The sequence below is a fragment of the Bufo gargarizans genome, chromosome 3 (assembly GCF_014858855.1).
Source record: "Bufo gargarizans isolate SCDJY-AF-19 chromosome 3, ASM1485885v1, whole genome shotgun sequence".
Lineage (NCBI taxonomy): Eukaryota > Metazoa > Chordata > Amphibia > Anura > Bufonidae > Bufo > Bufo gargarizans.
The window spans coordinates 341,942,222-341,959,829 of NC_058082.1; the positions used below are offsets into that span (position 1 = coordinate 341,942,222).

Consider the following 17,608-nt stretch of genomic DNA (forward strand, 5'->3'; position numbering starts at 1 on the left):
CCAAACGAAGCGTGAACAAATTTCAAAATATGAAATTCGCTCATCTCTAAACAAACTTTTTTGAAAAACAGTCAATAACTGCAACTTATTTGAGAATTTCTCTGATCCAGGGTTCCCCTTCTGACCGCTCCATGCAGAGCACCATCAAGATGGTCTCTAAAGAGATTATCCTCATAGACAGCACAAAGCCAGGGATGCAAATAGCAGCGTTCATGACCGGTGTGATTGAAGCCCTATAATCGCGCCTTCCGGCTATAGCTTTAAAAGCAAATCCACCTGTGCAGTGGGAAAAAGAGAAAAGTAATGACTCCGTCCTCAATGTACGGGTACATCTCACCGAACCATCGTAAAACACGCAGCGGAGGAAGTTTATGGCCCGTTTAATGCTAAGTGTTCATTACAATACATTTGGCGTCATTTACAGAAACTTCTTTAAAGCCTGGCTGCTTCACTATGGGAATTCCTTCATTTGTGTCTGCCGATTTTTGAAAATGGGTTTCAACCCCAAATTTCCCCAGAAAAACAATAATATATTACATTTAGTTTTTCCATCAATTGTCGCTCCTGCACATTGAATTTTTCATATCTTCCAGTGAGATACCCCAGCAAATCGAATTTGCATCAAATCAGAATCTGTATTTTTGGTGATTCGATTCGATCTAACCCAAAGTGAATTCTGAGTGATTCGCTCACACCAGTCCCCGGCCGCTGCAATTCCGATGCTTACCGTTCCCCGCTCCTATTTCCTGTTCCTGGCTGCATACACAGGAAATTCCTGCTCAGCCTGCACGGTCATCCACCTCAGATCGTGACGGACCGAGCAAGCATCTTCAGGCATTTCTTTCGTGTTCAACTGGCACCAGGAAAAGAAGAGTGGCAGAGACCTGGTAAGAATCGGATGGCAGCAGAGGGGAATCCGTAAGGTGAGTAATGCTTCTTTCTGTTTCACCCATTCTTCCCCATATACAGTCGTGGCCAAAAGTTTTGAGAATTACATAAATATAAAAGAAGAAAAACTGCTACAAGAGGACATAGTTTTAAATTAGAGGGGCAGAGGTTTAAAAGTAATATCAGGAAGTATTACTTTACTGAGAGAGTAGTGGATGCATGGAATAGCCTTCCTGCAGAAGTGGCAGCTGCAAATACAGTGAAGGAGTTTAGGCATGCATGGGATAGGCATAAGGCCATCCTTCATATAAGATAGGGCCAGGGGCTATCCATAGTATTTAGTATATTGGGCAGACTAGATGGGCCAAATGGTTCTTATCTGCCGACACATTCTATGTTTCTATATTGGAAATTGAAAAAGTTTTTATAATAGCAATTTGCATATACTCCAGAATGTTATGAAGAGTGATCAGAGGAATTGCATAGTCCTTCTTTGCCATGAAAATTAACTTAATCCCTCAAAAAAACTTTCCACTGCATTTCATTGCTGTCATTAAAGGACCTGCTGAGATCATTTCAGTAATCGTCTTGTTAACTCAGGTGAGAATGTTGACGAGCACAAGGCTGGAGATCATTATGTCAGGCTGATTGGGTTAAAATGGCAGACTTGACCTGTTAAAAGGAGGATGATGCTTGAAATCATTGTTCTTCCATTGTTAACCATGGTGACCTGCAAAGAAATGCGTGCAGCCATCATTGCATTGCATAAAAATGGATTCACAGGCAAGGATATTGTGGCTACTAAGATTGCACCTCAATCAACAATTTATAGGATCATCAAGAACTTCAAGGAAAGAGGTTCAATTCTTGGTAAGAAGGTTTCAGGGCGGCCAAGAAAGTCCAGCAAGCGCCAGGATCGTCTCCTAAAGAGGATTCAGATGCGGGATCGGAGTGCCACCAGTGCAGAGCTTGCTCAGGAATGGCAGCAGGCAGGTGTGAGCGCATCTGCACACACAGTGAGGCGAAGACTTTTGGAAGATGGCCTGGTGTCAAGAAGGACAACATCAGGGACAGATTGATCTTCTGCAGAAAATATGGTGAATGGACTGCTGAGGACTGGGGCAAAGTCATATTCTCCGATGAAGCCTCTTTCCGATTGTTTGGGGCATCAAGAAAAAGGCTTGTCCGGAGAAGGAAAGGTGAGCGCTACCATCAGTCCTGTGTCATGCCAACAGTAAAGCATCCTGAGACCATTCATGTGTGGGGTTGCTTCTCATCCAAGGGAGTGGGCTCACTCACAATTTTCCTCAAAAACACAGCCATGAATAAAGAATGGTACCAAAACACCCTCCAACAGCAACTTCTTCCAACAATCCAGCAGCAGTTTGGTGAAGGACAATGCATTTTCCAGCACGATGGAGCACCGTGCCATAAGGCAAAAGCGATAACTAAGTGGCTCGGGGACCAAAACGTTGACATTTTGGGTTCATGGCCTGGAAACTCCCCAGATCTTAATCCCATTGAGAACTTGTGGTCAATCCTCAAGAGGCGGGTGGACAAAAAAACCCCACTAATTCTGACAAACTCCAAGAAGTGATTATGAAAGAATGGGTTGCTATCAGTCAGGAATTGGCCCAGAAGTTGATTGAGAGCATGCCCAGTCGAATTGCAGAGGTCCTGAAAAAGAAGGGCCAACACTGCAAATCCTGACTCTTTGCATAAATGTCATGTAATTGTCGATAAAAGCCTTTGAAACGTATGAAGTGCGTGTAATTATATTTCACTACATCCCAGAAACAACTGAAACAAAGATCTAAAAGCAGTTTAGCAGCAAACTTTGTGAAAATTTATATTTGTGTCATTCTCACAACTTTTGGCCACGACTGTACATATAACATCTGCTGCCTGGGAAAGGAGGATAGGGAATATTAAGTCTCACTACGCCCAATTTTTTTGGCCCTGGTGGCTAAGCGACCCCAGATGAGTCTGGAAGCAAATTATACCCCTTTCACTATGCAAAAACTTTACTGAACGTCAAAAGGTCTCTAAAGCTATAAAAACTGCATGGCACATCCCACTTGGCGGGTTCTGTAGTTCAGACCACTTTTAGTTGCCATAGCTGGGCGGGAATAATCAAGGGTCAGTTGTACAGATAGGTGCGGGGGGGCAGAGAGGCACTTAAAGAGGTTGTCCCACTTCAGTAAGTAGCATTAATCATGTAGAGAAAGTTAATACAAGCCACTTACTAATGTACTGTTATTGTCCATATTGCTACCTTTGTTGGCTGGATTTATTTCTCCATTACATTATACACCGCTCATTTCAATGGTTTACGACCACCCTACAATCATCAGCGGTGGTCGTGCTTGCATACTATAAGAAAAACTGACGGCCTCTCTGGTGACCGGGACGGTGGGAGCTCACATAGCCTGGTGCTTTTTTTTTTATAGTATGCAAGCACAACCACTCTGATGGATTGCAGGGTGGTCGTAACCATGGAAACGAGCCGTGTATAATGGGATGGAAAAATGAATCCAGCCAGCATAGGAGGCAATATGGATAATAACAATACATTAGAAAGTGCCTTGTATTAACTTTCTCTACATAATAAATACTACTTGCTGAAGTGACAAAACCACTTTAATTTAGAATTGCACAAAGTATATCAAGTAGTATTATATAGTATTAAAAAGGGAGTAGTGTTTGTTGGCCAGCTCTCTGTCTTGCACTCTCCGATTGACAGGTCTCTCTCTATATGCAAATAGGGAGAAAGCCGTCAACTAGGCTGAGACAGGTAAAAACTGGTGGACTTTTCTCCCAATCCCCCGACTCTTTTTAAAACAATGTTTTCTCTGAAATGCTGCAGTAAAGCGAAGTTCTTTGCAATGAGGTCAGTATTTCCTGCCTCCTGCGATTAGGTCAGAATGAATCGACTGAGAGATTCCCTTTAGTACGTAAAACCAGGGCTCCTCGACCTCAATGTCTGACTCAACAAAAAGCCAATGAAATCTAATGGACATTGCAACAAAGGAAAAATATCCAAGGTTTTTCCAAACCATCACCAAGTGAGAAGTCACCTGAGAAGTAAGTGGAACCTTGGTGCTGCTATCTACCATACATTTCTTTATGTCTTAAAATAATCTGGAGAATATCGACTTCAGAAGGTCTTCACTCACGTAACATAAGCCTACAGTAATAAATCTTACATCAGGAAGATGTGCTGATCGGAAGGTTCACGACACATTGATTTGATGGGAGTGCAACACTGTCCCCTCCGGCAGTCAAGACGTTTCAAGCAGTTCTGCACTAGATACGTAACACACTTCATTAACAGAAGCACATAAAAACTAGTGCTGTAATTCATTAGATGGAAGCCAGGTTGTCCTTCTCCTCCAGAGGGAGAAGACAGAGGTCAGGACCTTCATTGGAGGAGAACTTCCTGAGGGGAGATACAGTAAGAACATCAGGTGCTTCCAATTCCAGTCTTGCTCTAATGGTGGAGGAAAGTGAAAGTCATTATAACACAGCTTATGAACCACCATCATCCGCCACGTAGTAATGCCATTCCTTATCGGGAACACTAAACCGCCATCGTTCCATAGATGATTAGTTCAGAAATTATGTACGCAGAGAGGACTCCAGGGCGTGCTAACATGTTTTCTTTTCCCTTCTAATAATGTCCTCTGTAATAATTACTTTGTCTTCCACTTGTTCGGCTTTTGAAATTGGTTTTCTTGTTTTCAATTAACCTTTACGTTCCGTTCCGCACTCGGTTTTGGCCATTCATGTGATTTCAGCTGCTGGGTACAACACACGGCTTCCTAAACGATACCGAAATCACCTCCTAATTCTTAACGAGAATTGTATAGGTTCAAGCTACGAGATGTTGGGTCAACGTGCCGATAAATCAGCAGAATGGAAATGAGGGCTTGATTTGCGATCTCTATCCTATCTACCTACGCCAAAAATAATCATTACAACGCTCATTATATTGTGTATCTCATCAGGGACTTGATGTAGGCTTCACATTTTTTGTTTTAAAAATGAAATAGCTAAACCTTTTGGTCTAAAGGGGTTTTCACTTTAAAGTCATCCCCTGCTCACACACCATAAAAAGAGTAGTCAAATAATAACATTGATGGAGTCCACTGCAGCAAGATTAAATGTCTGCAATCGGTGTTATTGCCAATCGCAGATATTAGCACCGAGCCTCTGCACCCCTCCTTCCACCGTACATGTACAGCATTGGGGTTTTCCAATAAAGAATACTTATCCCCTATTTACAGGATAGTGTCTGATTTGCAGGGGCCCCACTTATCATGAGAACGGGGACTGTACTTGACTATATCTGACAGTCCAATAGAGTTGAAAGGAGCAGCAGCAGACATGCGTGTCCTAGGATGAAGATCATTAATCAGTGCTTCCTTTTCTGCCGGATTTAATCTGTAACACTTCACATTTCAACGCATCATATGAGCCGCTCCAGAGACGACGAGAATGATGTCAAAGAAACATTGGAGTAAAAGACAACTTCGTAACGACAAGTAGATGCTACCTCACCCCAATGAATGGCTCTTCCGAATTCCCAACAGGTAGTCCACGAAAGGGTAACATACAGTATGCTACAGGTGTCCTCTTGGGTAACTGGCCAAAACAGGTCATGTCAACAGCTCCATGACTACCGTACCATACAGTCTTGTCTTCTGTGGGACAGTCCTACAAACTGGGCCATAAAAAAGGCAAAGAGGGCAGTGATAAGGGGCTTTTGTGACCACGTGGGGCATTCCCTGGAAAATTAGGGTGTGCCTCACAATGTGAATATATTTTGATCAAAAACACATCTGTTCCCACCTACCCAGCGCCACGGTGGTCTCAGTTAGGCAGGTCCTACTTAGTATGGGGTATAAGCCGTGCCGCAGAGCAAGGGATCAACTGACCATGACTATGACATGACACATTTTTCTTGGACAACGATGGACACCACAACAGAATTTAATGGACGCCGATGTGGTCCGTCATGTGAGCTCGGCCCGTGTTGTCAGCAGTTTTATATAGTGTTGTAACTGGAATCGTGTCTCTTGTAGACATTTCACAGAAGACGGCAGGTGAGTACTGTAATCCTAGGATATCAGTATTCCTCTACAACCGACTGTGAATACTAGATCAGTGTCTTATCCGCTGCCAACTTAATATAAAATACTGCAAGAAAGCCGCAGCCTCATATAAAAGGAGTAGAAAAGGCGCAGTAAGATTGGGCTTGCTGTAAAAACGCTTTTACTATGCAGTGTTTCCTTGATAAGCCTCCATTTATACACTTGTATAAGCGTGAATTCTAAGTGAATGACCACAGGATGTTAGAAGATATGACGTGCCTGATTATATATCTGAATAAGGCCTCTTGCACGCGACCGTATGCCCTCCGAGACATACGGTCCGTCAGTGGGCCATATGTCCCGGAGCGGCATTGATCGTGCGCACAGCATCATAAATAGTGATGAGCGAACTTCTGTTTTAAGTTCGGCGTCTAAAGTTCGGCTTCCGGTTAGCGGAGAATCCCGATATGGATTCCGACTTCCGTTGTGGTCCGTGGTAGCGGAATCAATAATCGGCCATTATTGATTCCGCTACCACGGACCACAACGGAAGTCGGAATCCATATCGGGATTCTCCGCTAACCGGAAGCCGAACTTTAGACGCCGAACTTAAAACAGAAGTTCGCTCATCACTAATCATAAATTAAAATGATGCTGTGCACGTCGGGCCGCCCGTGGGACTATGAGGGATCTTATGAGTGCAGAAAAACAGCCCCGCGGACGGCCCGACGTGCACAGAAACATTGTAATCTATGATGTTGTGCGCTCCCATGCGCACGATCAATGCCGCTCCGGGACATATAGCCCGCTCACGGCTGTATGTCTCGGAGGGCATATGGTCGTATGCAAGAGGCCTAATACACAGCGGTTAGAGGGACTGAAAGGACATCAGATGCAAGACATTTCCAGTTTTTAAAGGGGTTATGATTGATGTCAAAAATTAAAACCAGACATCATATAGTGCATGGAAATACCTTTCTAAGAAAGCTAGAACCAGCCCTGTACCTCACATGGATCCAGAGATCTCCCCATTTATTGCTCCAATTTCTCTGCTAGATTATCTTCAGACTAGCAGTTGGGGGGTGTCCTTTCTGCTGCAGATCTCTCCCTGTAATTGTCACAGCTTCTAACAGAACATAAGGCTGGTGACAGTTGAAAATTTAAACTGAGCACGTTCGACCAGCTCAGTGAGATGGACAAAAAATAAGGAAAAGAGCAAACAGCAGGTGGCGCTGCACAGATACATTTTATTGGATAACTCAGTGGCTGTAAAAAATTTGACATGCAATTACAAAAATATTCAGATCCAGGTGCTGGTTTGAAAAATGTAGAATCTGTTTTCTGACACTACAACCCCTTTAAGTGCAAGAAAATACTGTTATCAGGAAAGTAGAAACTGGGTCATAAATGTAGCAAAGCTGAGTTTGTCATTTGGAAAATCATATCCCGATGTGTAATTTATGGTTTTACTAAGGACAACCTTCTATAACTAAGGCTTCTTTCACACGGGCGTCATGTTTTTTGGCCGGATAAGATGCGGGTGCGTTGCGGGAAAATGCGCGATTTTTTCAGCGCGAGTGCAAAACATTTGGTACACAAAACCGAAACTGGACTTCTTCACATAAGTTCAGGTTTGGGTTAGGTGTTGTGTAGATTTTATTATTTTCCCTTATAACATGGTTATAAGGGAAAATAATAGCATTCTTAATACAGAATGCATAGTACAATAGGGCTGGAGGGGTTAAAAAAAATAAAAAATAATTTAACTCACCTTAATCCACTTGTTCGCACAGCCCGGCTTCTCTTCTGCCTTCATCTTTGCTGTGCACAGGAATAGGACCTTCGATGACGTCACTGCGCTCATCACATGGTCCATCACATGATCCATGGTGATGGATCATGTGACGGACCATGTGATGAGCGCAGTGACATCACCACAGGTCCTTTTCCTGTGTACAGCAAAGATGAAGGCAGAAGAGAAGCCGGGCTGCGCGAACAATTAGATTAAGGTGAGTTCAATTATTTATTATTTTTTTTAACCCCTCCTATTGTACTATGCATTCTGTATTAAGAATGCTATTATTTTCCCTTATAACCATGTTATAAGGGAAAAAAATAATGATTGGGTCCCCATCACGATGATCTCCGAGCAACAATGCATGAAAATCGCACCGCATCCGCACTTGCTTGCTCGCGCAAGAGGTGTCTTGGACTACTGATGTGCAGTGTGTACCAGGAAGTCTGAGAAGCGGTGTGGCCATCTTGGATAGCGGAAGAGGAGCCCAGGAATCTGTGGATCTGCAGGTGTAAAGGAGGCCACCATGGATGTGTTTTGTTTGTTCCCCAGTTAACCCCTTCACTAACGAGCCACTTTTCACCTTAAATCCCAGGCCGATCTTTGCAAATCTGACATGTGTCACTTTATGTAGTAATAACTTTAAAACGCTTTTACTCATCCAGGCCATTCTAAGATTGTTTTCTCGTCACATATTGTACTTCATGCCAGTGGTAAAATTGAGTCCAAAAATCTCATTTTTATTTATAAAAAAAATACCAAATTTACCAAAAATTTGGAAAAATGTGCAAATTTCAATTTCTCTACTTTTATAATAGATACTAATAACTACAAAAATAGTTACTACTTTACATTCCCATATGTCTACTTCATGTTTGGATAATTTTGTGAATGCCATTTTATTTTTTGGGGATAATACAAGGCTTAGAAGTTTAGAAGCAAATCTTGACATTTTTCTGAAAATTTCCAAAACCCACTTTTTAAGGACCAGTTCAGGTCTGAAGTCACTTTGTGAGGCTTACATAATAGAAACCACCCAAAAATGATCCCATTTTAGAAACTACACCCCTCAAGGTATTCAAAACTGATTTTACAAACGTTGTTTACCCTTTAGGTGTTCCACAAGGATTAATGGAAAATGGAGATGATATTTCAGAATTTCACTTTTTGGGCAGATTTTCCATTTTAATCAATTTTTTCTACTAACAAACAAGGGTTAACAGCCAAACAAAACTCAATATTTATTGCCCTAATTCTGTAGTAGGGCTGCAACGATTAATCAATGTAATCGATTATATTCGATAACTGGATTCGTTGTCGACGAATCCAGTTATCGAATAATCGCCGATTCGTTGCTATTCGGGCGGGCGGGCGGTCGCTGCATCTTTATTTTACCTTTTTACAATGACGCTCCCGCTCCTGTAACAGCCAGGCAGAGCGGACGGCGGCGTAACGTCACTCACGTGACACGCCTGCTCCGCCTCCTTCATTCATGAAGTGGGCGGAGCGGGCGCGTCACGTGATTGAGTGACGTTACGCCGCCGTCCGCTCTGCCTGGCTGTTACAGGAGCGGGAGCGTCATTGTAAAAAGGTAAAATAAAGATGCAAGCATCGGGATCGGGGCCGGGGCTGTTAGGGGGTAGGGGGAAGGGGGGATCTGTCTATGGCACTGTTATGGGAAGGGGGGTCTGTGTATAGCACTGCTATGGGGAGGGGGGAGGATCTGTCTATGGCACTGCTATGGGGAGGGGGGTCTGTGTATAGCACTGCTATGGGGAGGAGGGGGGGTCTGTGTATGGCACTGCTATGGGAAGGGGGATCTGTGCACTGTTATGCCCATAACAGTGCACATATCCCCCTCTCCATAACTACGCCGTCCACAGATCCCCCTCTCCATAACTGCGCCACCCACAGATCCCCCTCTCCATAACTGCGCCACCCACAGATCCCCCTCTCCATAACTGCGCCACCCACAGATCCCCCTCTCCATAACTACGCCGTCCACAGATCCCCCATAAGTGTCGCCCACAGATCCCCCATAATAGTGTCGCCCACAGATCCCCCATAATAGTGTCGCCCACAGATCCCCCATAATAGTGTCGCCCACAGATCCCCCATAATAGTGTCGCCCACAGATCCCCCATAATAGTGTCGCCCACAGATCCCCCATAATAGTGTCGCCCACAGATCCCCCATAAGTGTCGCCCACAGATCCCCCATAAGTGTCGCCCACAGATCCCCCATAAGTGTCGCCCACAGATCCCCCATAAGTGTCGCCCACAGATCCCCCATAAGTGTCGCCCACAGATCCCCCATAAGTGTCGCCCACAGATCCCCCATAAGTGTCGCCCACAGATCCCCCATAAGTGTCGCCCACAGATCCCCCATAAGTGTCGCCCACAGATCCCCCATAAGTGTCGCCCACAGATCCCCCATAATAGTGTCGCCCACAGATCCCCCATAATAGTGTCGCCCACAATTTGTTTTAATATGGCCTTTGAACATAATTTTTCAAGTAAGATCATATAAACCTCTGTTTTGTAATTTTGTCGTTTTTCCCGATTAATCGATTAATCGAAGAAATTAATCGGCAACTAATCGATTATTCAAATAATCGTTAGCTGCAGCCCTATTCTGTAGTTTACAGAAACACCCCATATGTGGTCGTAAACTGCTGTACGGGCACACGGCAGGGCGCAGAAGGAAAGAAACGCCATATGGTTTTTGGAAAGCAGATTTCACTGGGATAATTTTAGGCTGCCATGTCACATTTGAAGACCTCCTGATGCACCCCTAGAGTAGAAACTCCCCAAAAAATGACCTCATTTTGGAAACTACGGGATAAGGTGGCAGTTTTGTTGGTACTATTTTAGGGTACATATGATTTTTGATTGCTCTATAAGGTAACAAAAAATTGCTGTTTTGGCACCGTTTTTATATTTTTGTTATTTTTAATGTTCGTCTGACAGGTTAGATCATGTGATATTTTTATAGAGCAGGTTGTTACTGACGCGTCAATATCTAATATGTATACTTTTTTGTTTATTAATCTAAGTTTTACACAATGATATAATTTTTGGAAAAAAAAATAAAAAATCATGTTTTAGTGTCTCCATAGTCTTTTTTGGGCGATTGTCTTAGGTAGGGGCTAATTTTTTGTGGTATCAGGTGACGGTTAGATTGGTACTACTTTGGGCGGCATATGCCTTTTTGATCGCTTGGTGTTGCACTTTTACTGATGTAAGGTGACAAAAAAATGGTTTCTTTAGCACAGTTTTTATTTAATTTTTTTTGATGGTGTTCATCTGAGGGGTTAGGTCATGTGATATTTTTATAGAGCCGGTCGATAAGGATGCAGCGATACCTAATATGTCTACTTTTTTTTCCCCCTAATTTAAAAAAAATAATAATTTTACTTTATTTTCGGAAAAGGACACTTTTTTTTTTGTTACTTGAAACTTTAAATTTATTTTATTTTTAAACTTTTTTTTTTTTTTTACTTTTTTTTTTACTTTTTTTTTTTTTGTCCCACTTTGGTTCTTCAACATTTGGGGGCCTGATCCCCTTTACAATACTTCTGTATTGTAAAACATTGGCTGTACGTGTATTACCAATGTAATACACTTACAGCCTGCTTGCCTGTGAGACCCGGTGGGTGCAATTGTACTCAATAAATGGCCACACAAAGGTCTAGAAAGCAGCATTAAAATAGTCACCAGCAACATGTGAGCACCACCACTTGCAGAGCTGCTTAGGGGGTGAGGGGACGTGACCTCACTACACTGCTCTACAATAAATGGTAATGATGTGATCCTGCCTGCGATATGCCATCATGGCTGAGCAGCCTGATAGTAAAGCTCATTAATTCTCAGCCTGGTAACGAACATTAAAATAAAACAAAAGCTAACTTTATTGCAGATTCAATACTAAAATCTGGGGCAGTACAGCCCACCTAAAGCGTCAAATGCAGGCTAGGGTGCAATAGTTAATCAGAGGTATGTCTATAAATATTCCCCTCAATCATATTGCTCCCCATAAGGTGAAAGGATACACTAACAGTGTGTCAGCCGGGTAGTTTTCCACACTGGTATACACCTCAGCTACGTATCAGATGCTACAAAAAACAGCAATCACGACCAGCCGTGCTAGTAAACAGCCCAATACTATCTTCTAGATGATGGCTCACCATGTCCACTCAGCATGTGAACCCAATAGCTGCTCAACGCGTTTCTACTGAGGGGGTAAATCCTCTGTGTCATCAGGAGCAGATATTAATAATGGCTGCAAAGACAGAAAGTGCTATCCACCGCTGGTGCTGTGCGGACAGCATGTATCCGGCACTGGAATGGCTGTGCGCCCCCGCTTCAACTGCGGGTCTAAATGCCCAATGCCCCGCCTCCTGGGTGTGAGCTTGTGGCAGCTGGCCAATCCGGAGTGTGGGCGGGTTAATCACTCCGCCCCCAGAGGCCGGCTAGTCACTGTATCAGATAACAGGCGGGGGAAGCGCTCGGTAGCGCTCACAGGTAAGCAGAGGAAAATTAAAAGGCCGCGGAGCACATATACTCTGCAATTACACATTGGTACACTAATTGAGGGCAGGCTCTGAGAGGGTGAATACAACAAAATAAAAAAATAAAAAATACCCAGTGTCATTTGTTCAAGCGCCGATGGTAGAGCTCTTACATCACAGTAATTATGATGTCCCTATGTCAGTGATGGTCAATTATGACACATATAAGGCCAATGACATGGGACATGTCGGAAAGATGGTGTACCTAAGGAGCTTCATATCACCGTACACATTAGAGGTTAATATTGATGCTAATACGTCCCATTTACCAGGGGCATTACATCCATCTCCATTTAGATGAGGAAGTCCCTGCTGTTCAAATTAGGGTTATTGCAGGTATCGAAATATCGATACCCAATCGATACTTTTATCCCGGTATCGATACGATACTGGGATTTGACATTTATCGATACTAGGCTGCCCTACTGCGCAGCCTAGCACCAGAGAACATGAGCGTGTTGCTGTCAGCGCGCTCATGTTCCCTCAGCAGCATTGGGGAGAAGGAGTCACTCACTCCCTCCCCCTGTGCCGCAGCTGCTGCCAATAAGAAGAGAGAGGGGCGGAGGTGGGGCGGGCGCAATGCGCCACCAATGATGGTAGAGGACTTTTCATAAGTCCAAACATTATAAACTAACTATCATAATACGTAGAGCGGCGCCCAGGGATCTCACTGCACTTACTATTATTTCTGGGCGCAGCTCCGTTCGCCCGCTGTGGCCCCCAGTATATTCTCCCGCTCTGTATGCTAATTGCTAGCATCGGAGCAATGGGGAGGAGACTGCCCTTTTTCTCAATGGGCGTCTCCTTCTCCCTGGCTGTAGCGCTGTCCAATCAAAGCACAGAACGTCGTCACAGGGAGAAGGTGAGTTTTGATTGGACAGCGCTACAGCCAGGGAGAAGGAGACGCCCATTGAGAAAAAGGGCAGTCTCCTCTCCTCTCTATTGCTCCGATGGTAGCAATTAGCATACAGAGCGGGAGAATATACCGGGGGCCACAGCGGGCGAACGGAGCGGCGCCCAGGAATAATAGTAAGTGCAGTGAGATCCCTGGGCGCCCCTCTACATATCCTGATAGTTCGTTTACAATGTTTGGACTCATGAAAGGTCGTCTTTAACCTTTAATACAGGAGGCAGGTGCCGGCAGCAGTATCACATTGCAGCTCCCTGTCAGAGGCACGGTGCCAGCTATCAGCAGCAGTTAACCCCTCAGGTGCCACACCTGAGGGGTTAACTGCTGCTGATCTGCTGCCGGCACCCGCCTCCTACTTTTGTGCAGCCTTACTACACTTTATATTAAAAATATTGAACCGTTCTGTCACAAAGGGTTAACTTTTTCTAGCTGTGTGAATCATACTTTTTACCTTCACTTTGTGCCGGTCATCTAATAACCCTTCTCTCTAATTTCTCTCTAATTTACTAAAAGGTCATAAACACTTATTTAAGCCACATTCCTATCAGTAAGATAATAACTGAGCTATAATGAGTGTTTATAATGTGAGAGACCAGAGTTAAGGAGCCGTCAGGTGAGCTGGCTGACGGAGCAGAGAGAAAATTCAGATCCCTCTATTAGAGCATCTCAGCCATATAGAGAAAAAAGGGCTCCATATTTGCATTAAAGACCAATATAAAAAAATTATTTTTAGATTCAAATCAGTACATTGCAATAATAAAAATAAAAAATTGCCCCCAAAGGTGTACATAGCCTTTAAATCCTCTTTCCCCCACCCAGCGGTACCTGTAAAGAGATCTATACTTCTGGCTCCCGGGCTGTCTCCACCTGTACACTTCCACAAGGACAGGGTCACATGTGCTGCTGCAGCCATTGATTGGCCTCAGGGGTGACAGGCTCCCATTAGGCACGTGTCCCAGCAGTGACAGTGATGTGCTGCTTGGGCACACATCATCGCTGAGGCCAGTCATTGGCTGCAGTGGCAGCTGTCCCCGTCAGCGTTGAAGGCGGGGGACTGGAAGTCCAGTGAAGACAGCCCAGGAACCACCGAGCCAAAATGGAGGCGGGGGAGAGGGGAAGCAGGTAGCGCCTTAGAAATAACAGGGCTGAAGGACAGCGTAAATAAAAAAATTTGTGCTACAGCTTTAAGAACTACATATCATAAACATGTACCTTTCCTGTCTCTGCGGAGCGATCATTTCAAGCAGCTGATTGGTCAGTCATATCACCTGATATACTGTATTACATTTGCAGGTGTAACTTTTAGGGCCCATTCACACAGCGGAATTTGCCATCGGAAATTTGGTGCGGACACCGTGCCATAATTCCGGAGGTGGCTGCGTGGTGTCTGCTTCCCATTGTTTTCAATAGGAGGCATTGCTGCAGTTCGCTGGCCAGCGGTTTAAAGGGGTTATCTCGGAATTTAATATTAATGGCCTATCCTCCGGATCGGTAGGGGTCCATCTCCCAGGACCCCCATCAATCAGATGTTTAAAGACTCCGTGGTGCTCTGTGGACACTTAGATACATCGGTCACATGGCCTAGGCACAGCTAAGTTACATTCAGGTGAATGGGTCTGAGCTGCGATACCAAGCACAGCCACTATACAATGTACGGCGCTGCTGTGCCTGGTATTCTGTGAAGGGGCCACTCACTGGAGCTCTAGTGAGTACACCGACCTCTTCAAACAGCGCACACCCGGAGTGCTGCCCGCATCTTTTTTTCGGCTTCACTGAAGTGCATGGGTCCGCATCTGTGCCGCAGAAAATGAGGCTCGGCTGCAGATCACAATAACGGTCGTGTAAACGAGGCCCAAAGCTGAGACTGTGCCATGTCCCTTCTTATCGCGGTGTCCACGCGGTGGTGGGTGTCCGCTTTCGGTTTAGCTCCACTCAATGGAGCTAAGCCACGAGTGGATCCGTGGCATTCAAAATTGGCAACACAGCGGTTTCTGCCATGGAGTATGCGGCAGATTTTGCCAGTGTCAGACTCACTCAGTCACTTACAGTACTGACAAACTCCTTCGCCTGAAAGCAAAAGTAACTGAACAGTAACAATAGAGACATGAAAAGACTAAACTCTATTCAGCGGAATGTCCACAAGGGAACATAAATCACAAAGGAATACATATCACAGCTCAAAAACTGGCGACAGATTCAGACGATGTGGACAGGGATCAATAACGGAGGGAGTCCAAAACCCAAACACGGTCTGACTTATGGATATGGCCCCATAGATAGTTGAAAGTATACCGCCACATACCTTCCTGAAGAAAATCCTGGCAAATTGGGAAAGTAGAGCATGTCCCAGCATCAGCCAAACAAGGTGTGAGCGCGCCCACTCCATCCAGAAGCTCCATTCGAAATCGCTTACGTCCTATAGAGAAAAGCAGAGGCGGCGATTATTATCAGGTCGCCAACGAAACTCTTCACCGTGAACATGCACCGCAATCTGCAAGAGGAGCGGATTTTAAAACCTCTGCTCTTTCTATGCCCAGGAGTCCTGCGGGATTTATTTTTTCACCGAACGTATTAGTCTAGATGTTCCTTGGGCAAAACACTCCGGACTCCAAGGCTTGGAGCCTTTCGTCAAAGATTTGTCGCGGTATACCACCGACATACGTCATTGTATAGGTGTACCGCGGCACACGTCGCTCATTGACTCCAGTTGTACAGAAATTAACAGTTTGTGGTATACTTTTTTTTATGTACTGGCTCTTTGGTATAGGAAAGATCTGCAGCGCTGTCCTACACAGTAGAATAAACGGTATGCCGGCGCAGAGCAGCCGATGCCGACGGGACACTCTTTTGGCTTCCATTGGGTGACGTCTGAAGAGCTCCCGGCGTAAGGGTCAAGCACAGGCTCCAATGGGGTCTGCACAGAGCCTGGGACCCTCAGAACAGAGATGCAGCTTGTATCTCTGCTCGCTGATGACTGTGTAGACTGGATACAGGTGTAGCAGACTCATCCGTGAGAAATATTAGGGCACTGCCGCATGTCGCGAAAATGGCGTGGAAAACGTGCAGCGTACACTGCGGAGCGCAAAGAGAACGAGATCTTCACAAATCGAAGGCCTGTTTCACACTTGTGTTGTTGTTTTCCGACTTCTGGCAGAGGAAAAAACGTTTCCGTTTAGCCCTCATGCATTCTGAAGAGATCCATTCAGGGTGCATCAGGATGTCTTCTGCAAGCTGCGGTTTTGTGTCCGGTCATAAAAACGTTTAAAAAAAAAAGGATCCGGCACCCATTGACTTTCAATGTATGTAGTGACGGATCTGTTTTGATTTCACACAACCGCATCCCAACGGAACGGATGCATCCTGATGTGCAAGATCAAAGCGGATCCGTTTAATTACGGTATTAAGATCCTCTGCCAGATATCAATACTGGAATTTACAACGTGTGAAAGTAGCCTAATGCACAAGCTGCGGACCTTTTCTGCAAAACATCTGCCCATAATCTGACGGGCAGTGCAGGTGCGAAGTCTACAGCGTGTCAATTTCACTCATGTTTGCGGATATCTCCTGTGGTTCTCACCCTCTGCAATGCAGAGTCTGAGATCTGCGGAGATTCTGCTGACGGGGGCAGAACCTGCACAATTTGGTGCGGTTTTTGCAGCTGCAGAAAATCAGCAGATGCATTGCAGATTCCACTCCGGACTCTCTGGATGTGGCCGTATACCCTTAGGGTGCTATTAAATGGATGTTAACCCCTTCCCGACTGCCCACTGTGTATATACGTCCTATCTGCACATGCCCCGAGCAGAAAGCATGTACAGTGGATATAAAAAGTCTACACACCCCTGTTAAAATGTCAGGTTTCTGTGATGTAAAAAAAATTAACAAAGATAAATCATTTCAGAACTTTTTCCACCTTTAATGTGACCTATAAACTGTACAACTCAATTGAAAAACAAACTGAAATCTTTTAGGTAGAGGGAAGAAAAAAATATAAAAATAAAATAATGTGGTTGCATAAGTGTGCACACCCTTAAACTAATACTTTGTTGAAGCACCTTTTGATTTTATTACAGCACTCAGTCTTTTTGGGTATGAGTCTATCAGCATGGCACATTTTTACTTGGCAAGATTTGCCCACTCTTCTTTGCAAAAACACTCCAAATCTGTCAGATTGCGAGGGCATCTCCTGGGCACAGCCCTCTTCAGATCACCCCACAGATTGTCAATCGGATTCAGGTCTGGGCTCTCGCTGAGCCATTCCAAAACTTTCATCTTCTTCTGGTGAAGCCATTCCTTTGTTGATTTGGATGTATGCTTTGGGTCGTTGTCATGCTGAAAGATGAAGTTCCTCT

At 44.6% G+C, this 17,608-nt stretch overlaps 1 protein-coding gene across 1 annotated transcript in view; it reads right to left on the reverse strand.

Moving 5' to 3' along the window:
- The window catches only part of HHAT (hedgehog acyltransferase), a 324,329-nt gene that overhangs the window by 277,745 nt on the left and 28,976 nt on the right, over nt 1-17,608 (reverse strand). Inside the window, exon 4 of the mRNA XM_044286517.1 lies at nt 15,559-15,672. Coding sequence (XP_044142452.1) covers nt 15,559-15,672 — 114 coding nt within the window. The remainder of the gene's footprint in view (nt 1-15,558; nt 15,673-17,608) is intronic.